A 23,608-nucleotide genomic window follows, 5' to 3' on the forward strand; every position below is an offset into this window, starting at 1 on the left:
TAATCACCCCCCTAGGGTCTAACAATTGGTATCAGAGCTTGGTGCTCTTTGATTTAAGGACTAATCGCCTTGAGTTAAAGATCCAAGTTATCGTATTTTTGTGCTAATCTAGTTTTGTGATTTTATTGTTATCTTGCTTGCACATATATACATTATGGATATGCACGGTGCATCTTGTTTAGGTTATGCCATCAATATTGCTCCTAGATTAGATAATTTTCCCTATGCCCAATGGTGTGTTAGATTTAAGCTATTTGTCAGATCTAAACATTTTGATTTATGGAAAATTATAGATGATGCTTATATTGTGCCCACTACGGAGAAATCCAAGTGGAATAAAAATGATCATCGAATGCTTACAATAAACAATATTTTGTTAGAATATTTGCTAAATGCTTTTGACTCATCTATGTCTAACAAGTTTGTTCATTTTGATAGTGCTTACAATTTATGGAAATTCATAGAAGCAAATCAAGGCAACTTAGAGGAAATTCGACATAGTTTGGAGGATTCTTCTTCAAGTAATATTAGAGCTTCATCATGCACACGGCCACTAGGCGATAGCCCTAGTGAGGTTTGCGAGTTCGAATCTATTAATGATTTAACTAATGATAAACTTGCTTGTACTAGTGAAAGATTATTACATGCCTACAAAAAATTGCAAAATGATTTTATTGATTTAAAAAGCAAGCATGAGGATTTGAAATCCGATCATGAGTTGTAGCATCTAAGTTTGAAACTATTTCTAATAAAAATGTGATCCTTAAAGAAAACAATAAAAAGTTAAAATTGGATCACGTTTCTTTAACTTCAAATGTTGCTAGTTTAACTCATGAAAGAGATAATGCCATGTTAGAAGTAGAGAACATACAAAATGATACTTCTTCTTTTATAAATAACTATTTATGTTCTACTTCTAATAAAAATGCATATGTGCCTAAAAATAAAGATTTGAATCTTATGAATAAATGCATTTCATCTTTAGATTCAACTTGTGCTAAGTCTAAGTCATCATCCACTCATTATGCACACATATATAGCAAAGTTTACAAATGCTCTAATTGCGGCCGAAAAGGTCATTTATCAAAATTTTGCTATGATGTACACAAACATAAGAATGCTAATGCTCCTTGTGCATCTCATGTAGCTTCTTCATCACATATACATGCACATACTCATCATGTTCATCATAAGCATGCTCATGTGTTTAAATGTGATATTTGTGATCGTTTTGGTCATTTGGCCAAATATTGTTTTGATTTGAAAAATAAGTCTCATTTGCCAAATGTTTCTAGTGGACCACATATTTTTAAATGTGATGTTTGTGGTAGATTTAGCCACTTAGAAAATTTTTATTTTGATAATGTTTCACATTTGCAAAAAGCTTCAAATAATTTACCTTTGTTTGCAAATGTTCCACGTGCACATTGTAATGGTCAACATAAGCAAATGCATCTTTTCCATTATATATATTACAATCGAAAGGGTCATTTGAGTGATTATTGCTATGATCGATCCCGTGCACCACATATGCCCAAGAGGGTTCATAACCCTAGGGCTTTGAGCTTAAATGATAGGGGTCATGTCCCTAACCAATCCGGCACCAAGAATGCTTGGGTGCCAAAATAATTTTTTTTAAATGAAAATTTTTAGTGTTTTTATTTTTTTGGTTTTGAAAAATTATATTTTAAACTTTTGAACATGAAAACAATTTTTTTATTGATCAAATTCTTTTGTTTTCATAATTATTGGTTTTGTTTTGATGAGAGGTTTGCACTTATATAACCCTCCGGATTTATTAGGTGTTTATTCCCAAATCATGTTTACCGGGTACTAAAAGTCCTTATATGGGTTGTTACAAGCTTAAGAGCTTGATAAATTGTTGCCTCTCTTGCATTTTGTCAAAAATCTTGTTTTGATTTGTTTCGTTGAATTCATTATACTTCACTTATATGATGATATTTATATGTCTGTGCCCATGGATCATCTATTCGTGCCTTATAATGTATTCTACGAGTGGTTTGATCAAGTTATACAAAGAAATTTTTTTTTTATCAAACATCGTTTTTAGATTTAAATCTTGATTTATGGTTTCATTTGAGTGATTTGTTTTCACTTGAAAACTTTTTTCATGGTTCTCATGTTTTCCTCATTCCCTTGCTTTCATAAATCTATTTTTATACACTATGTTTTTAAAATTGTGTAATGAGACACTTCTTTCATATTAACATATTTATATGTGTTCTCATTATCTTTTTGTATGTGAGTTATGTTTAGCATGCTTTTAATCTATGCTTTCTCACATATGTATGCCTTAGCATTCATTTCATATATTCTATATGGCATTTTGATAGGGAGAGCAATCCCCATATATATATATATATTTATACTCACCCATGCTTATTGATAGGGGGAGCTTTCGCTCTCTTCATCCTTTTGTCCCCTTTTTTATGTTGTCAAAGGGGGAGAAATATTGTGAGTATATTCTTTCTTGTTTATATGCATGATATATTATACTTTGTATATTCATTTCCTTTCATGCATATATCATTTTTGTAAATTGTTTGTCATCATCAAAAAAGGGGAGATTGTTGGCCTTCTTGTTTTGAGTTTGTCTAGTGTTTGTGTTTTCGTATTTATTCTAGGCAAACAACGAGTTGGAGGTTGGATGGATTGCGCCATAACGATCATATCCAATGGAGGTTGGCGGAATTATGGAGTGAAGCCTACGCAATTCAAAGTTAAAGATCAAGTTCTAGCTTCATCCGCAAGTTTACCAAGTCGAGCTTATTGAAGATCAAGATCTAGCTTGGGTAACTTAGTTTAGGTTTTATATTATGTGTGTTAAGTACCTTAAGCTCAATATCATATACACACACGTATTTGGTTTCTATGTATATATATAGTTATATATATACATGCATGGTTTTGGGTTTTCATGTTTACAAATATGAAATTACATATTTCATATTTATTATTGTAATTTAGTTTAACTACTTAGATATGAAACAAATATATTTTCATATACACACTCATATGTTTTATTTTCTATTGTATTTGTAAAAATATTGTATTCTTAGTTTTTGGACTTAACAAAAATTATATACATATTTTATTAAGTCTACATAATCATTGTGCAAAGTTTCAAAATATGGTTTAGCCAAAATGTCAAAATTCACATGTTTACATTTTCATGTTTTGGCCTATTTTGTAAAATGATGATATTTTTCATTTGGGAAGTCCTTTTTGGAAACCAGTCTTTGTAGCATGTTTATTATCATGTCTACAATCATTCACCAAAGCTTTATATTTTTCTAAATTTATTTGATATTTTTAAACAATGTTTTAAAATCAGCAAACTGTTTTCAAAACCTTCAATTTTCATATATCAGTTCACGGTCGACCGCCACGGTCGACCGCGCCTGAGTTCTTTCGTCAGTGGGCAGCAGAGACTTTCACGGCCGACCGCCACGGTCGACTGTGAGCTCGAGATTTTCCACGGTCGACCGCCACGGTCGACCGCTGAAGTCTCTGGAGCTTTTCCTGTTGTTTTTGTTGCTCCCGGTCGACCGCCATTTATCTCAACGGCTCTTTTGATACAGAATCAGATTTCTGATTCTTAGGCTGTTTGGTCTTTTCCCTTGGGGATTTTGCTGTTGCTTCCTCTTCCTATATAAACACCCAAACCCCCTTCTATCTCAGTAACCAATTGTTTGCGTCAAAAGTTGGTCTTGTTATGGAATTCATTATATATTCGGTCGATTACAACAAATTCAAAAGAAATAGTCTTTTTATAAGACTTCTCTTACACAACAAAAGGAAAATTACAACTTTTTAGAAACAAACACATGATCGTTGTTTGGATCACTGCTTGCGTGGGATCTTTGCATGTGCCGGGGGTGCGTTAGCCCGTGGACCACCGAATCACAGATTCTGATTGAATCGTGAAGGTTTTGGGAATTCTTCCTTCGTTTATCGAAGTAAGAATTTAAAGTGAATATCTTATCGATGTAAGATGTTCACTCTTCCAAAGATCAAGTCTGAGCTTAGATCTCTAGGAATCGCCAAAAGGCTTCTTGAGGATGTTTGTGAAGAAGGAAGACTCTCTCTCTTGCTCCAACTCACCAAAAGCTTAAGCCTTTTCTGCTCTAATCTGCCATCTGTCCTTTATTTCGTGTCTAGGGAGGTATTTATAGGTGTAGGAGTGCGCAACAGTTGCAACGGAGGCGAAGTAACTGACCAAATGAACCATCTTTGGCCGCGGCAGCCAACACTGTCGCGGCTATTAGCGCGGCAGCGTGGACTGCCGCGGTTAAGGAGGCGGTTGCCAGCACGTTCCATCGTGCTTGAAACTGTTTTTCCACGACCTTTAACCACCTTTTTCGTGGTTTAACTACTTGTCCACGTCAGCACACATTCTATTTCTGATATGCCACCATTGGGCTTCAAAAAATCATCAAATAACTATCACAGCACCCCCATAATAGCCGCGGCACCATGAGCTGCCGCGCCTAAGGCGCGTCACCTTTAACTGCCACGCCTAAGGCGCGACACTCTGAACTGCCACGCCTAAGGCGCGATACTCTGAACTGTCGCGCCTAAGGCGCGACACTCTGAACTGCCGCGCCTAAGGCATGTCACCCTGGCTCGCTTGTTGGTGTATTTATCATTGTGTCCACACTGCTCTTTTCTCATCCTTGAGTAGTGTTTGGATATCTATGAGCATTTTTTAACGCCTACAGATACCCCCTCCAAAGTATCTCAGACTCATCATTTTTTGGAGAGGAGTCTGGGACACTTTGGATATGATAAGTTTTCCTTACAATTTCTTCAGTACTTTGTTGAGGAAGTTGCGTAACATAGGCTATGTATGGCTTCAATTCTTAACTTCTTCATCTTTTAGCCTATTTAGTGCTTTGTAGAATAGCTAAAATTCCTCTGGTGCTGCGTTTATCGCGTGGCCGTTGTCGAAGTCTTGAATTTGAACTGCCGTCGAAGAATGGAGAAATAGTTTATACTCATATGCTCTATTGGAGTGTTCTGGTCTCTTTTTTGTTGGTAGAGGTGAACCCGAAATTGGAGAGAAAGAATTTTATGTTCTATCTCCTAGTCTCTTGTTTGTTGGTAGAGATAAACCCAAAATCGGAGAGGAAGAATTTTATATTCTATCTCCTGGTCTCTTGTTTGTTGGTAGAGATAAACCCAAAATCGGAGAGGAAGAATTTTATATTCTATCTCATGGTCTCTTGTTTGTTGGTAGAGATAAACCCAAAATTAAAGAGGAAGAATTTTATATTCTATCTCCTGGTGCAAAAGAAACTCAAAGTGGGATCTCCACTTAGAGAATCTGGATTGGTTTGAATAATCCTGACTGTCATAAGGTTTGACTATTCAACTCAAAAGTGGACCTTTCGTTCACAATGTGAATCGAAAGGAGATTGTGGTTGTGGTCCTAACTGTAGTAAGGTTTGACCAAGTGGGAGTTTGAGACGATCCTAACTGTTTTAAAGGTTTGATCGTTCAATTTGTGGATCTCTCGTTCATGAAAGGAATCGAGATGGGATTTTGGCTTCGGTCCTAACTGTTTAAAGGTTTGACCAAAAGGGATTTTGAGACGATCCTAACTGTTTAAAGGTTTGATCGTTCAATTTGTGGACCTCTCGTTCATGGAACGAATTGAGAGGGGATTTTGGTTTTGGTCCTAACTGAATAAGGTTTGACCAAATGAAATGTGGGAGTTTAAATGATTTTAATCCATGACAGATTTTGGTGTACCCTTCGTCGATCGATTTGATCGGTGAGGGATTTTGTGAGGAAAGATTAACTGTTTACAGATTTGAATCTCATCTCAACAAAAAACTGTAAAAGAACTTTATGATAATCAAAAACATATTATTTGAAAGATCAGTTTCATATTTAGAACAATCAACTGATCTCGGGTTATCCCGAAATATCCTATACAGAATTTGTGGACCTCTCGTTCATGGAACGAATCGAGAGGGGATTTTGGTTTTGGTCCTAACTGTTTAAAGGTTTGACCAAGATGGGAATTTGAGACGATCCTAACTGTTTAAATGTTTGATCGTTCAATTTGTGGACCTCTCGTTCATGAAAGGAATCGAGAGGGGATTTTGGCTTTGGTCCTAACTGTTTAAAGGTTTGATCAAATATGAGTTTTGTGAGGGAAGATTGATCTAAAGAGGTGATCGAATCTCATCTCAGCAAAAGAGTATTCGAAAATCACCATGGGAATGTAGTGTTTATCACTTGTTTGTAATGATCGGGTTATCCCTAAGAAAATTACATATAGCATTCTTCCGAGAACTTCCCGTTACATGAACTATCCACCCCCAGCTTCCTTCGCGAAACTGGGTCTAACATCATACTGAATTACATGACCGGGTTATCCTTAAGAATATTACATGTAAAAATTCTTCAGGAACTTCCCGTCAAGAGTGGGAAACAGTTTAGACTCATATACCTATTGGAGTATCGAGGAGCAGTTTATACTCGTATACTCTTTGGAGTGAGGGGAAACAGTTTATACTCGTGCACCGATTGGAGTTAGTTGTCTTTACTTGGCTTGTTTCGCCATTATGACGCCGGAGTCAATTAAGGCTTGAATTTTGTTTTTGAGTCCAAAGCAAATCTCGGTAGGATGAAGAACCCTTCTGTGGTACGCACAGTAGTTTGGATCCGTTATCATCTTAGCACCCTCCTGATCTTTAATAGGTAGTAGCTCAATTTTATCATTGGCGAAGAGGTATTCCAATATGGCTGAAGCTTCATCATCTTGGAAAGAATACTCCTTTTGGAACCTCGGATCGAGAGTCGCGTTCTCAGTGATTGTAGATGTCGTCGGTCGGTTTCTCTCAGCTTTCTTTCTTTTAAGAAAGTGTTCAGCTTGTTCACCGCGCATTTTCAAATCCTTCCAAGTTTTGGACGGTACGACCCCCAGGGCTTCCAGGACATCGATAGAGAGATTATTATGGTATGTTTGCAGGATGAACTCCTATGTAACAGGATCTCTGCAATTCATTGCCTTGTTACGGAAGCGCTTGACAAAATTATCAACTGACTCTCCGTCTTTTGTTACGGAAGCGCTTGACAAAATTATCAACTGACTCTCCGTCTTTTTGCTTCTCATCCAGAAGGGTTCCGATTGACACTTCGGTGTCATCATCGAAGAAATTACTGAGGAACAAACTTTCCATGTCATCCCAGTAATTAATGCTTCCTGGCTTGAGACGTCGGTACCAATCGAATGCGGGCTCACGAAGGGTGCCAACGAATGATCGGACCATTAAAGCCTCATTTCCAGAGATTATACCCAAGTAAGACTTGAAATAAATCAAGTGCTGAATATGCGAGTTTTTCCCGTCAAACGGTGTGAAGTTAATCAAATTGAATTTTGTCGGGTACGGTACTGAATCCCATTCTCTTGGATAGGGACATGGAATACCCGTCTTTTTCACTTCTTGAGCCGTCATCAAAACATTGACTTTATTTTCAAGCTCTTTCATTTTCTCGTCATCGTCTATGTCTTCATTCGAAGGACGTTGAGGAGAATGAGTTAGGCCGCCCCCTGTAAGAGGTGTCATTGAACCACCCCCAATATCGTTATTGGGAGGGTGCGTTAAACCACCCCCAGCTTTATTGCTATTGGGAGGTGTACCAGCCATAATGACTTTATCCACTTCTGGATCACTATCATCTGCCACATTCTGAGTGTGGCGGCTGGATTCAGCTCGCTGACTGGACTCGGGAGGTTGAGGCCGTTGAGTTAGCAATTCTCTCATTTGTTGGATAGCTAACTCCATCTCTGTCTTCATCTCAGCTCTAATTTCTTCACGTTGCTTTGTTAGAGCTTCTTGAAGCATTTGAGCAAATTGATCAGAGGTGATCGTGAGTACTTTTCTGGTTTATCCCGTGCTAGACATTGTATCATCAGAAGAGATTGCAGAACAAGTGTCCGAGAATTCATTCTCCGAGGACATTCCTTCTTGCATTCTCTTGTAATCTCTGCGTCTGATGGCTCCTAATTGGAGTCGAGACATTCCTTCTTGCATTCTCTTGTAATCTCTGCGTCTGATGGCTCCTAATTGGAGTCGAGACATCCTTTGAGCAATTTGGCTCCTAATTGGAGTCGAGACATCCTTTGAGCAATTCTTGGATTGACTTTTCCTTTCGGGAAAAAGTTGGGATTTGAGTCACTTGAATGCCGTTTAGACTTTCTTTTATCAGCCACGTTAATGGTGACTTCAGGGAATTCATCATCTTGGACAGCTGATCTTCTCTTGCGGAAATGTCTCGGCTTAGGCTTCAACATTTCGGTGAAAAGACTGTGGAATACCGAGACTCTTCATGGGATGGCTTCTCGTTTTGTGTAGTTATATTCCAACAATGCTGCTCTTATAAGTCGCGCACATGAGCAATGAGAACGAATAATTCTCTTTTGAAATTCATTCACACCCCCAACTTGATAATACGATTCATCGGTATGATTGCCAAAAAATCGTATCGTTTGTTGGCATGACCTCCCAGGTATGACGATGTCTTTTGGTGAATGCGTCTTCTTCTGGGGGTGTAAAATCTTGTTGGCATTCTCAGGATAATTTATTACTGTCTTTGAGCGATCCAAGGTTATGTCGGGAGTCACACATTTAGAACCACCCCCTTGCGGGTATGGAGTCTTAACGGGCTCCAAATGCTGATTTTGCACAACTCCAGACTTTGGAATCCAAACTTTGTAGAGTCTTGGTGATTCTTTGGCCACCGTTTCCTTGTTTCCTTCTAGTCTTTGTTGTAAGAGAGCACGGGCATGAGCAGCGTTTGTACGACGCTTTTGTATACGTTCTTTGAGGGTCGAACGAACCCTCTTGATAATAGTCCATTCCTCTGTCGTGAGTTCAGCAGAGACATGAGTAATCGGTCGTTGAGGCAACTGAACCACTCGGTGCCTCCTCGACTCTAAGTCTGCATGATAACGAACTCCGTCGGATTGTTCTAAGGTTTTAGCCATTTGGCGAGTGCGGCGTTGGCGTTGTCTCTGACGAGCTCTTTTCGTCAATGCCAGCGGGCTTTGATTCGATGACTCTTTAACTAGATAAGAGTCATCGCGAGCAGAGATGTTGCGAGTAGAATCCTCAGCAACAATTAGGCGATAGTCTTCATTTTGTGCCTTCTTTGGCATGCAAGTCTTCTTCAATGGTGAGATCCTCTTGTACTTGTGATACAATGAAGATCTTAAAGAAGATGATGAGAGATATTCCTCAAATTTGGTTTGGTCAAACTCGTATTCGACCGTGGATTCAACTGGAATCTTGATCGGCTGCGACACGACGGTCTCGACAGCGAGACCGTTGGCTCCCACTGTGGTCACCAGCTTGTTTGCGTTAAAAGTTGGTCTTGTTATGGAATTCATTATATCTTCGGTCGATTACAACAAATTTAAAAGAAATAGTCTTTTTATAAGACTTCTCTTACACAACAAAAGGAAAATTACAACTTTTTAGAAACAAACACAGGATCATTGTTTGGATCACTGCTTGCGTGGGATCTTTGCCTGTGCCGGGGGTGCGTTAGCCCGTGGACCACCGAACCACAGATTCTGATTGAACCGTGAGGGGTTTAATGATTCTTCCTTCGTTTATCGAAGTAAGAATTTAAAGCGAATATCTTATCGATGTAAGATGTTCACTCTTCCAAAGATCAAGTCTGAGCTTAGATCTCTAGGACTCGCTAGAAGCTTCTTGAGGATGTTTGTGAAGAAGCAAGACTCTCTCTCTTGCTCTAATTCACTAGATATGCCGCCACTTGGGCTTCAAAAAATCATCGAATAACTACCACAGCACCCCCATAATAGCCGCGGCACCATGAGCTGCCGCGCCTAAGGCGCGACACCTTTAACTGCCACGCCTAAGGCGCGACACTCTGAACTGCCACGCCTAAGGCGCGATACTCTGAACTGTCGCGCCTAAGGCGCGACACTCTGAACTGCCGCGCCTAAGGCATGTCACCCTGGCTCGCTTGTTGGTGTATTTGTCGTTGTGTCCACACTGCTCTTTTCTCATCCTTGAGTAGTGTTTGGATATCTATGAGCATTTTTTGACACCTACACCAATGGGATGTTTTAAACAAGTTTAAAAAGTTTTAACAGGGGTTTAAGTTTGGTTTAAAGATGTTTTTGGTTGGTTCACAAGTGGAGGAGATCATCTACATTGTTTGAGCTTCCTTTTAATCCATCTCTCCATCTTGTTATTCAGAGAAGAATCTCTAAACTCATATCTAGCTATTTATACGTTTGATTTACATTTCCATAAGCTAGCATTTGTATTGAGTTTAGTTTGATTTTGATTTACTCATTGTTTACACACACACACACACACCCATTTGAGCTTATTGTATTTACATACATAGTATATTTAGATTGGTGAGAGTTGTAACAAATTGAGTGTGAGCTTTTATTGTGTTCTTATCCATATTAGAGAACAATCATTCTTTGTATTGTGCTTAATAATTGAGTGTGAGCTTTTATTGTGTTCTTATCCATATTAGAGAACAATCATTCTTTGTATTGTGCTTAATCGTGAGATCACTTTGTAATACACTTGTACACCGAGAGGAGTGTGTGGTGAGAGTCGGGGATCGTCCTAAGAGGAGTGGCGTCGGTTGATGAACCTAGGAAGAGGTTGTAATCAAGCACTTGAGGGAGACACGGCTAGGTCCAACACTTGTGAGGGTGTAGAGTGAGTTTGCAAGAGTGTGAGTTGTCGAGTTTTCGATTAGCTAGAAAACCAAGTGTGCAGAAGTTCCGGCTTCCAATCCGGTTGTGATAGTGGATTTCTCCCCGGGAGTGGGGAGCGGAGACGTAGGACGGAAGGTCCGAACTCCGTGATTATTTGATTGTGTTTGAGTGTGCTTTGATGTTTATTCTTATTTGTGCTCATTACTCATATCGCCTTTGTCTCATTGTTTACTTTGTCCACTATCTTGTTTGTGTTTATTTCACCATTGTGTTAATTTGTATATCCTTGCATATATCACATAGTATATCTCATTGCTAGGATATATCTCATTGTTTATATTGCATATTCTTGCTCATATCATATTGTATATCTATCTTGCAAGGATAATATTTGAATTAGTTTTAATTGGCATAAAATCAGATTAGATTAGCATAAGACCCTAATCACCCCCGCTCTAGGGTCTAACACAAAGTTCTTTATTGTGATAGCCAGAGTGCTATACACATTGCCAAGAATCCAGTATATCGTGCCAGAACGAAGCACATCGACGTGCGTTACCATTTTATACGCTCGCTGATTGAGGACGGGAAGTTACTATTGGAGAAGATTTTGGGGAGAAAAAAATCCTGCAGATACGTTGACTAAGGCAGTGACCATTCAGAAACTAGAGTTGTGCGCAACTTCAGTTGGCCTTCAAGCAAAGGAGATGAGGGCGGAGCCACATTATGAGAAAGATATTGATTGAAAAGATTCTTCGGGTAGGAGAAGATGCTTACTAAGTTAAAGAGAGCTTACTGATGGCGGTTTGGTCTACAAGTGGGAGATTATTCATTTTGGGGGTGTAGACCCAAACCTTGAAACAAGCTGAAAGTCTAGAAAACATGCAAACTCAGTATGCATACGAACCTGTAGTTCAGGTGAGCTTTGGAGGTTCAGGAGAACTCCAAATGCAGGTGAGCTCTAAGTGCAGGCGAGCTCCGAGTTCAGGCGAATTCCAAGTTCAGGCAAAGCTCGATCAGTTCAAACGAACATAAGTCAGGCGAGCTTGTGAATTTAGGCGAACTTCACAAGTCAGGTGAGCTTCAAGTGTTCAGGCGAACCAGCTTGTCAAAAGAACTCGTAGAAAAAAACAGATTTTCAGATCTGCTTTTGACCTAGGGTTTCCTCTATAAATAGGGAACCCTGGCCGCCACTTTGAGTTGAGATTTTTCTGAGCGCCTGTAGTGAATTTTTGGCGGCGCTTTCTCCAGCGATTCCTGAGCAGCAATTTTTCAGAGAAAAATCTCGCGCGTTCCTGTGGCGGTTCTACAGTAGCGATTTTTTGATAGAGAGATCGCAAGGAGTTTGAGATCATCTTCTTGGTAAGGTTTGTAATCTTCTTTAATATTTAAAGGAAGTTTTTGGTGTGGCTCCTAAGGACGTAGGCAAGTTGTCTAACATTGTTAAATTTTTGGTATTCTCTTTTCTATTTTTCTTTGTAAAGTTTTCTTTTATTTGCTGTGATTTCTTTTTGCCTTCTTTTGACACAAGATTCGGAGGACATGCTTCGTGAGAGAGTTCATTTGACACGTTATCGATAGGACAAATCCCCAACATATTAGTCATCAGTAGATTGATAAAATATCTCCCTCTCAGACCATCTCCAATGGCCAACAATCTCAACAATTTTTTGATGCAATGGCAAGGTAAGTAGGAAGGCATTTGAAAAGGAGGGGAGAGAAAGTGAGGAGAAAGGCAAAATTTGCCTTCCTGTTAACTTTCAAAATGGGCCCCACATGTCATAAACTTTTTATAATTATTCTCACTTTGTTTTTAAATGACTTTTTTGATCAATAATTATTTGAAATTAATTTTTTATTTTTTCACCACTATTTATTATTTTTCAAGATCTATAAATAGAGATTAAGTTTGTATTCTTTGGACACCAAAAAAAATTTAAATTTTTGCTTAGTTATCATAGTTAAGTGATGTGGAGGAAAGATAAAGTAAAAAAACTTTTTGAAAAACTAGTTGTTGTGAAGTTGAAAGGCAATTGAAAAAGGCAAGTGATGTGGAGGGAGAATAAAGTGAGGTGGAAGGAGAGAGAAAGGCAATATTTGCCTTGCCATTGGAGATGGTCTCAGTAGTCTCCCCGTATACTATCTCTAACAGAAACATTAATGACATATGTAAGTCCCAATGTGAAAGAATATTGGAATAAATTAACAGGTTATACGTATGGGTAAATTGCACTTAAATAACCCAAAGTATGTTAGTTTTTCACTTGTATGACCACTTGTAAAACATATCATGTAAATGACCCGAAGTTTTTTTTTCCTTTAAAGAGAGTCATGCTGTTAATATTTTAGATGGAAAGACCAAAATGCCCCCTTTATTTTTCTAACCCGTCCTCATTAAAAACTCTTATCAATTGGTTAAAAAAACTCAATTCTTACATCTTCTCAAAATAATTATGCTGTAGAGAGGGGAAAGCGAATTACAATCTGAAATCGAAGTAGGAGAAAGGGAGATCTTGCCATTTGGTTGTACTTTGGGCTAGGGTTTCATTTTCTTTAAGGTAAAATTGTTTTCATTTTTATTGCATATTAAGACCAAGTCTTACCACTTTCTCATCAACCCTCCTAACGCTTGACATGGAGCTTGAAGAGCCTACTTGAGCTTGGCTTGATGGTTCGCTTCATTTAAAAGAGAGACAATATGAAAATGCTAGATCTACTCATCTATACAAATGAGAGAACCTAAGAATCACTATTTACGCTACAGTAAATGCTACAATAGCATTTACTGTAGCATTATTACTATTGTAAACAAGAAATTGGACATTGTAGTTTTTTGAAAAACCACTACTGTAGCACACATGAATACTGTAGCAGAACTGGATTCTCTAGCAATTCAAAAAATAAAAAATAGCTGTAGCAGTTAAAAGCGGAATTATTATAACGGGGAAAAATATGTCGTGTTTTGCACGGTGTTCACATTAGTTTAGGAGAAAGACGAAGAATATAATGGAATGGTAGTTGGATGTAAATTAGTAACTAAAAAGGGGTAATAAATGACCTCAAAATGTCACATGATAGCTCACACATGGGAATATTCTCATCATCTTCTAACAAGAGAGTACAGGTTTAGACTTTGTCATTAATATGAAACTTTTGTAAACTTTGATTCGTTTAGGCCCCGTTTGGCAAAGGCTTAATGAAGAGGGGTTAAAGAGAAATATTAATGTACTTAGCCCATTTGATAATCTGAATGACTAAATTATTAACCCGTTAAATAAGTTTTATTTTAGCCCTTATGATCGGTTTTAGTGTTTGGGAATAACAATGATTTTGACTATTTTCTTTATAATTAGAAGAGTTAACTCTTATTCCATCTAAATAGGAGTATTAGTAACCCCTCATTTTAACCCCTCTAGAGGGGTTAACTTAACTCTTCTATATTTTTTATGTTTAGCAAATTATGGATGGTTAACTCACTTTAACCCTTATATAGATTTGTTGTGTTTGGCAGGTTAAGAAGGGGTTAAGTCTCCTTAACCCCTCACTTAATCCTTTGCCAAACGGTACCTTAAGTGATAAGAATTACAAGTGAGGTCATATAAGTGAAACACCAGAAAACTTTGGGTCATTTAAGCGCAGTTTACCCTGTACATATTTGAAAGTAAATATGCAAATAAGGTAGATATTGGGGGCCAATAAGTAAAAACCCAAGAAATAATTTAAATAGGGAAGAAATTTTCTAAATAAACTTATTCATATTTTTTTTAAATCAGTCCGCTTGAGTTTTTTTTATAAAAATTGACTCACTTTCTCATCATGTTAGTATCGTGACGAGAAAGTTGGCCGATTTTTTTAATCTGGCTCTTAAATAGTCGGGGTTGTCAACCCCGACTATTTAGAAGGTTGCAAAATCACAATTACAATCCTAAATCCTAACATTTTATGCTCTAAATAGTCCGGTTGATAACCCCAATTATTTAGGAATCGAATTAAAAATATCGACTCACTTTCTCGCAACGATACTGACATAACGAGAAAGTGAATCGATATTTGTAAACAAAACTCAAAGGGGTGGATTAAAAAAAAAAGTGTGAATGAGTTTATTTAGAAAATTTCTTTCTTTAAATAGGTGAAGACTACCAAAACCTGCGAACTCGTGAACAAACCCTATCCCCAAATCCAAACTCCAATTAAAAAGTCTGATCTTTTTTCAACATAATCGAGAGTCGCCGCTGAATCTTCCAAGATTGATGGCGGGATTCGCCGCCGATCCTTCTTTCTCCAGATCTACAGGTACATGTCTCTCAATTTCATAAAAATTCGATCTCGTCTAGTGATCTGGGGAATTGGATGATTGGATTAGTAAACATGAACACATTTTCGATGTTTTCTGCGGGAATTCACTGGGATCTCAGAGAAAAACGAAGTTTTGATGGCCAAAAAAAATCTATAACTTCTCTGTTAATTAAATAAAAAATTTACAATTTTGCAATTTTAGAGATCGAGGGTTTAATTAGACCATCTTTTAATTTTTCAGGTGTTTCGTGCTGAAAACTGAGAGAAATCATGGAGCTTTAGTAAAGAAAGCTTTGGCGTTCATTTGTTATATTTTGCGTGGAGTGCAGATAATTTTGCTAATTTTCTCTGCGCAGAGTCAGTAGCTTAAAAGCTTAGAAGATATAATAAGAAATTTTGGGTAAATTTTCACAATGGAGTCACTGTGGAAGCTCACTTATTTGCTCGAACCTGCGTCCTTAACTCTAATTGCAACTGCAATCTTTGTAACCTTTGCTTCGGCCTCCCGGTCCCTACACCATGGTAAAGAAATGGAAAGAAACCTAGATTTTTCAGAATCTTCAATCACTTTAGACCGTTCCCAAGCCCTAATGATCCCCCTTGCAAGTTCTTGCAGCCTATTACTCATGTTTTACCTCTTCTCTTCTGTTTCACACCTCATCACTGCCTTCACTGCCATTGCCTCGGGCTCTGCACTCTTCTTTTGCCTTGCCCCTTATGTTACCTACCTCAAAACCCAGTTCAATTTGATGGACCCGTTTGTATCTCGGTGCTGTTCTAAGTCATTCACGCGAACCCAAGGAGTTCTGGTTTTGTTTTGCATTGGGGTTGTTGCTGCTTGGCTTGTTTCGGGGCATTGGGTATTGAACAATGTGCTGGGGATTTCTATATGTATAGCTTTTGTTAGTCATGTTAGGCTGCCCAACATTAAGATTTGTGCGTTGCTTCTTGTTTGCCTGTTTGTGTATGATATCTTCTGGGTCTTCTTTTCGGAGAGGTTCTTTGGGGCCAATGTTATGGTTTCGGTTGCGACACAGAAAGCTTCTAATCCGGTCCATACGGTTGCAAATAGTTTGAGCTTACCTGGGTTGCAGTTGATTACAAAGAAGTTGGATATGCCTGTTAAGCTTGTATTCCCGAGAAATTTGTTGGGTGGGATTGTTCCTGGGAGTAATGCTGTGGATGGTCTGATGCTGGGCCTTGGAGATATGGTATGATCTTCTAGTCGATATCAGTTATGGTATTTTTATTGTACTATTAAGTGTTTCTTTCTTGGTTATTTGTAAAATGAAAATGCTATGGTTTTCAAATTAATGCATCAACAATGATATATCTGGCACTATTTATTTATCTATATCTAAAGAAGATGAGGCTGTCCTTGCCCTGGGCACTATCATAATCTTGTCTGTTATACATTTCCTGACTCAGTTGACTGCTTTAAATTGTTGTCATCATATGCTCCCATAATGTTTGTTGTGGTTGATCTTTTTTGATATTGGATATAGTCAAGTTATAATTATATGTAACTAGGGTTATGAAAGGTTAGAAATGTTTGCCTAATCTTGAGTGCAAGCTGACCTTATTCATGACAAACCATAAACTTATTATACACGTGGAGGATTACACTAGATCTGGTGCATATTAAGTCACTATCTCAATTATATGCTTAACAATAAATATGCGGTTGATACCCTATAGTATCTCGAGAAATAAGCATAGCTTGATGTAAAGGATGCCCCTGGGTTGATTTTACAGCCACTTTAGGTATCCGAATTAAATCAAATAATGGACTTGAAGTTGGTTAATTTTTGGCCGCTGGCTAGTCGCCTTCTATTAGCCTTTCTAGCCACTTGCTGGGATTTTGTCAGGTTGTCATCCTGTTGGAGCTATTGCCCACATGGGATTGTAAATAATCCTCGGTTGTATTGGGATATTCCAAACAAGAAGACACCTTATCCCATTTCTTTGGGTGATGTGGGTAGAAAGATTTTGACGACATAAGTTCTTAAATATGAAAGTTATGACACTTATATTGAATTATGATGCATGCTGTTAACGCATATATGTGGCATCAAATCAATCTAAACTTTGTTATGTAATTGCAAAATTTTATAAATCAAGTCACTCACATGCATTGTAGCACTTGCTGTTGGCATGACAAATAAAAAGTGGATTACTCAAGATTATCAAAATAATGGTGATTTTCTTAAGAGGTGGATCTGATGATGTTAGCAATTGGCGAGGCAAGTTTGGAAGGTCCATTTGCAGGCAACCAACTTGCACTCATCTTATGACCCAATCAAATATAAAATTTGAAACCTCTAGCATTATCATCATTAATTTGGTAAACTATGACTAAGTGAAATTCTTAGCAATAGCATAATTTGAAATACATTTGACATGCATATTTCAGGTTTATTGATAACATGCACATATTAATATTTCCTAGTATATAAAGTTCATCTCAATAATAGGCATGAATTAAAATTGTAGACATTTTATTTGATATCCTCTATCTACCTCTTACAAATTCATTGCATATCTCCCACATTTGGAGTTAATGTAAATGGACTTTGACATGCTTCGTGAAATCTCTAAATGAGAATGTGAATATAAAATGGTTGCAAAACTATACACGACCTTGGGTTTTCTTAAAGTGAAATTTTATAAAGGTCTTTCTAGTAGCATAGTCCTAAAATCATCGAGGGGAATGAGGTTAAGCCTAATAAAGTAGAGATCACTGGTAGTGGGAACCCAACCTTTTGATTTATGACTTGTTCCCATAAAAAAGGTTCACTATGCTAGAAATATGATTTATTCCCATAAAAAAGGTTCAATATGCTAGAAACAAGATGGACTAGTGATTCTCATGTGGAGCATTGATTTTCTGAGCTTCACTCCTTTGTAATGTTGGATGCATTTATGACTTGCACCATGTTAGCTTCTCCCTCATTCCTATCGTGACAATGCTCTTATGATGTAACTGGGCAAGATGAGTTATACTAACCTTTTATGGACAGAATATTTGGAAGCTCTGAGGATACTGGAATTTTCAGTAACCACTGAAATTGATTATTTTGCAGGCTATCCCTGGAATGCTTCTAGCTTTGGTTCTCTGTTTTGATCATCGCAAGAACAGAGATATTGGAAGTCCTATGGACACATCCTCAAAAGGATATAAATACATTTGGTATGCACTTTTTGGATATGCAGTTGGACTTGTCTCTGCTTTAGCTGCTGGTATATTGTATCAATCTGCTCAACCTGCTCTTCTTTATCTGGTAAGTTGCATAACTGTTAGATCTAAATATCTGAAAACCCTGTATAGAAATAAAAGCTTTTCTTAGCCCTGTGCAACGTTTTAATGCTATAAGAATCAAAATTTTATCTCGAGAATGGTATATCAATTAAAAAAGGGGAGGGGTCTTCAACTTCATCATAGTTGGTATAAATACTTGTTTTCCTCATCAGTCCTGGATTGAGTTTCTGTTTCACATTTTGATAGGAAAGATTGGGATATGACTATCGCAAGACAAAATTTATGTGTTCAATTCCTAATCTTTAGTTTATATAGAAATTCCAAGGCAATATAAATTGGTCCATGGACTGGTAGTTGACATGTACTAAAATTTTATATATATATTTTTTTCTTTTTTGGGGGTGGGGGGTACTTATTGCTTGCTTTGTGTAGCTTATTGGTATGCTACAGTGCTAACGAAGATTTAATCAAAAGAATATTGCACGATTAAAAAATTAAATGAAACATCAGATGATGGAATTTATGAACCTTTCCTCTGGCACGTAGCCCATTTGTTACTTTTATGCTATCTTTAGCAAAGTTTATAGCTAATATCTCTGTGATATGAAAGCACAAAAACAAATAAAGGTCTGTCAACAGAAAACTGATGAAGCAGATACCGCCAGAAGTTCAGTTTTGCTCCCAAGTGTATATATATTATTCTAGTATTGTTTTTTAAGGGAAGTTTCATGAACTATTAGGGGTTTTACACAAAAAATAGGATAAACTATTTTTATTAGAGGAAAGTACCACATACTCTCAAATCAGATGAAAAACACCATATACTATCAGAAAATTATAGGATTGTTTTATGATAGTACTTGCAAGAAATCATAGTTCTTTGACAATAATGTAAAGTTCATTGTATTTAATTCATGAGTAGTCTTCCTAGTACAATGTGATATTTTTCTGCTGAATTTAGAGTTTATGTTATATTTTGCTAGTTAAAATATCTTAGGGCATTCTTTCTATGCATATCCCTAACAGCTATATTAAGGTAGTTTTCTGTTATAAATTTACCAGTTTTTCGACTTACTTCAGAGTTGCTATTGGGCATTTAATATTCATATGAATCATCATTATCTTAACTGGGTTTTTAGAGCAAGTTTTGTTGCTACTACCGCATCCACCTTTTTCAATCAATAGCAGATTAACATCATTCGGATTATGTGGATGCAGGTGCCTTCTACTTTGGGACCTGTAATCTTCCTCTCATGGCTAAGAAAGGAACTGAATGAGCTTTGGGAAGGTACAGGACCGTCTTCAAACGATAAAACCCATTCAATGGAGGTTTGAGCTTGAGCTTGAGATTCCATGAAAGTGATAACTACTGCTGGACTATCTTGTACTCTTATATGGTGCCATGAAGGTGTAACATTTCAAGCTTAATGAACTATTTATATACTGCACTATACATTATTTTCCAAAGAGTGGTTTCTGTCTTCATTTAGTCATTCTTCTTGCAATATCGTGTTATTTGAAAATATGAGAGCTCAGAATAGCTTGGAGGAGTCTGTCCCCCCTCACTTCAGGATAGGAAGTAGCTAAAATCTAATGCAACTGCTCACCATTCTCATTTCTCATAGCCTGAGTAGTATCAAAAGCAAGAGGTTTACTAGAGAAGCTAACATTATTTGAGTACTTGTTCTTTATCAAGGCAAAGAGCGAGGTGAGTCTTCTTAGATTAAAGTAAAATTAAAGTACAAGCTATGGCATCTAATTCATAAGAACCTAGTACAGAGTAATTAAAACAACGAAGGAAAATGAAGTACACAAAAAAAATAAAACTACGAAACTCGTTTCTTTTGAAAAATGTCAAGCACTAAGTAAGTCACTTGCAAAGAATCTAAAGGTGGATCAGAGGTAAACAATCTTCCCTTCCTCTCTTGCCCAAAAAAAAAAACAAGTAATTCCTCTCTTGCCAAAAAAAAAAAAAGTAACAGTAAAAGCGATATGCGATTGATGTTTACTCAAAATAAGGCCTCATTGATGACAGCAAATGCCTTTTCAAGTTATAGCTTTATACAAACCCATACAAAATAGGCAATTATACGAAGGATCTAGGATACTCTTCTGGAAGTTCAACATTATTATCTCCACTAAGGGCATGTTTGTTTGCACGAAAATAATTATGAAGTAGCTGAAGTAAAAGAAGTAGATGTTACTTCTGCTACTTCCAAGCAAAAAAGTATGTTTTGTTCTCTGAAAAACTTACTTCTAATACTTCCCTAAATGTTTATGTGTCGTCTACATGTCATCATTACTTCCAAAATATTTTTTCAATCCTCAATACTCAGAAGTAGCTCGGAAGTAGTTGAAATGCATATTAATTCCAAAATATTTTTTCAATCCTCAATACTCAGAAGTAGCTCGGAAGTAGTTGAAATGCATATTAATTAGGAAATAAATAATTTTTTATTAATATTTCCTTTATTAGTTACTTCTAATAACTTTCCATTGATAAAATTACTTCCTAGTAATATTTTCAAATGTTATCCAAACAAAAAAAAGTAAATGAAAAGGAAAAAGTTCTACTTCTATTACTTCTAAAATATATGAAACAAACAAAAAAAAAAAAAATTTACACTATTTCCTACTTCATAGTTTTGAAAGTTACTTTTATAAACTACTTATTACTTCCAATACTTTCAGGATCTAGGGGTTTTTGCATCTGTACCCCTTAAATCTTCCATATTTGCAAATTTACTCTCTAAATCTCGATATTTGTAAAATTGCCCCCTAATTCTCTCAATAAATTTTTCTACCCCTTCCCTTACCAATTTGAGTTTTTTAACGGGAAATCGTTGCAAATCTATTGGAAATTATTGGAAATTTGATATTATCTTATTTCAAACGCAACATCCTTAACTTGGAGCAATAGAAACGCCTAATACGCTAGTTTTGAGGGATAATTTTGCAAATATCAAGATTTGATGGGTAATTTTGCAAATGTAGTAGATTTTGAGGGGTATGTATGCAAAAAAAAAAACCTTTCATTTATTAAAATGGTTGAAACTCGATCAGTTACTGGATTTGGATATGAAAGCAGGATGCACCCAATAGAGCATCAACTTAAAATCTTAAACCTAGGGGTAAGCAAATAGTGGGTTCAGTTGACTATTTTTTTTCCAACCGAATCGTACTAGACTAGATTCAAACTGAATCAAACCGAATCGAACCGTATCAAATCGGTTTGGTTCGGTTTGTTCTATTTAGGCTTACACATGTAAAGTTAGAGAATTAATAGCTAAAAAAAAGAATATTTACTCCTACAAACATTTCATTATCTCATATCCCAAATCGAAGAGAACAGTCGTCAAATCAACGGTCCTACAAACCAAAATCAAACATTTATCAATTAATATATACAAAAATATTACCTTGAGCGAGTAAAGTTTTAAGCAATTATACTGAGAGCGGTCAATTAAGTTATTTTAGTTGTAAATATATTAGAATCCAACCGAACCGAACCCAAATTTTTTCCGAAGCTGAATCGAACCATCAGTTTTGTCGGCGTGCACCGAACCGCAGTCACCCCTACTTAAACTTAAACCCATCTCTAATACAATTCTAGAAACGAAAAATGCAGAAATCACTGAGAGCATACAGCGAGGTACTGCGACTCGTGCGCCGCCTCCCGCCGGAGACAAGGCCTTACTACTCCAAATACGCGCGCGAAAACTTCGTGAACTATCGAGAACTCGACGACTCCACCTCTCTCAGCGAGCTCCTCAATCGAGCCTACGTTCATTCCATCTGGGTCCTCAAAAAGGTGAAGCTTTTACTCCCGAAAAGTTTGAAAAAGATTTGATTTTGATAGATGGGTTCTGATTATTTTGGTGGTTGGGTTGCAGTATTCGGTGGATCAGTCGGCGGCTGAGAGGTTGAAGCAGATCTGTTTTGGTTGATGCCCGGTAAGTGCTTGTTGAAATTACTCAGTGGGTAATAATAAGATTTTTAGCTAGTTTTGGATGATGAAGGAAGTTCAGATTGACTATTTGAAGTTTACAAGCATGAGTTTTTATGGTGGGAATGTAAATGACAGTTGAACTGAGCTGGATTTGTTCGAGTTTGAAACTTGGTTGCCTTAAAATATGTTAGGACGAGTCATGTGTTAGAGAGCTAGAAGAGCTCACCTCTAAAGGCTAGTTGAAACCAAAATCTCTTGTAAACTAACATTGATCCCCATTTAATCTATGTTGGATTAAATAAACCGTAAACTAGTCTCGAACAAATACGATATTGGCATCATCATTTTGCAACCTCTTTACAATTGGGAAGATGGGATTGCCTCTAATACCAATTTTGTTAGTGACCTACGAGAACTTCACCACAGTTGTTAGAGGTAGAGAACCCAAATCTTTAATAAATTGATATTGACTCTTCATTTAGTTGAGGTGGGACTAGATGGATCTTAGCATCATGTTTTCACAAAATTAACTGAATTTTTTTATATGGAAACGGACAAACTCGATGGTGTTGACCTTGGTCATTTTTAGAATATTAATTGTGGGATTGGAGTTTTCTTGCTGTTTGCAGTCCTGTCCCAGCGGCAACAATGTTTATTGAGACCAGTCCATGATTGGGCCATGGATACACACTTCTATTGATCCCCATGGATGGGACCTGTGATCCCTTGATCGTTTTAGAATATTCATTGTATAGACCACTGTTATAAATAGCAGTAAATAGCTCCGTAATAGCGGCGCTAATAGCGTTAGCGGTCCCTTCCCGTTACAATACGCTGTCGCCCAATAACAGTGGCATATTGCGGAATATGCGTTTTTCGCTTGCAAAAGCGGCCAATAGTACACCATATCAGTGAGTAGCGGGCAATTGCGGGCAAAATACGCTTTTTTATCGCTATTTAAAAGCGGTTTGAGATTTATTTTTTTAAAGTTAAACCCGATCCGCAACAACTACATCCCACCGCCTCCCTCGCTTTCTGGTGTACTCCCGCCGCATCCCATAACCTCTGGCACCTCCCTCGGCACTTCCTCTCCCCGTGAGCTCCTCCTAGTGCAGTCCTCTCACCGCTTAGCTCATCTTCTCAAAGATAACAAAATTTTGAGTTCTCTAGTTGTCTTCGGTATTATGTGACAGTTACATGTTTATTTCATGTTTAGGATCTCTTTAAATCATTAAATGCGCTTTTAGATTTTCTAAACTTTTTTATAATTTTTTTTTAATATTTATACATATCTAAATTAGGCTGTTATTTGACTTTTTACCGCTATTTTACCGCAATAGCCTCAAATAGATTTAGC

At 37.2% G+C, this 23,608-nt stretch overlaps 2 protein-coding genes across 2 annotated transcripts in view; both read left to right on the plus strand.

Moving 5' to 3' along the window:
- On the plus strand, window positions 14,876-19,795 carry LOC109819670 (signal peptide peptidase-like 1). Its single transcript, XM_020385485.1, has 4 exons — window positions 14,876-15,040; window positions 15,285-16,254; window positions 18,127-18,324; window positions 19,521-19,795. The coding sequence occupies exons 2-4, from the start codon at window positions 15,457-15,459 to the stop codon at window positions 19,635-19,637; spliced, it is 1,113 nt and encodes a 370-aa protein (XP_020241074.1). The 5' UTR covers window positions 14,876-15,040; window positions 15,285-15,456; the 3' UTR covers window positions 19,638-19,795.
- LOC109837841 (LYR motif-containing protein At3g19508) overlaps window positions 21,900-23,608 on the plus strand; it is a 4,459-nt gene continuing 2,750 nt past the window's right edge. Inside the window, exons 1-2 of the mRNA XM_020406210.1 lie at window positions 21,900-22,113; window positions 22,196-22,255. Coding sequence (XP_020261799.1) covers window positions 21,925-22,113; window positions 22,196-22,249 — 243 coding nt within the window. The 5' untranslated portion in view covers window positions 21,900-21,924 and the 3' untranslated portion in view covers window positions 22,250-22,255. The remainder of the gene's footprint in view (window positions 22,114-22,195; window positions 22,256-23,608) is intronic.

Source organism: Asparagus officinalis, chromosome 1, assembly GCF_001876935.1.
Source record: "Asparagus officinalis chromosome 1, Aspof.V1, whole genome shotgun sequence".
Lineage (NCBI taxonomy): Eukaryota > Viridiplantae > Streptophyta > Magnoliopsida > Asparagales > Asparagaceae > Asparagus > Asparagus officinalis.

Bases quoted from the DNA above. Each gene is read 5' to 3' on its own strand.
- LOC109819670 (XM_020385485.1), top strand. From the start codon at position 15,457: ATGGAGTCACTGTGGAAGCTCACTTATTTGCTCGAACCTGCGTCCTTA. The intron at 16,255-18,126 runs GTATGATCTTCT...ATTATTTTGCAG, and splicing joins TGCTGGGCCTTGGAGATATG to GCTATCCCTGGAATGCTTCT. The intron at 18,325-19,520 runs GTAAGTTGCATA...ATGTGGATGCAG, and splicing joins AACCTGCTCTTCTTTATCTG to GTGCCTTCTACTTTGGGACC.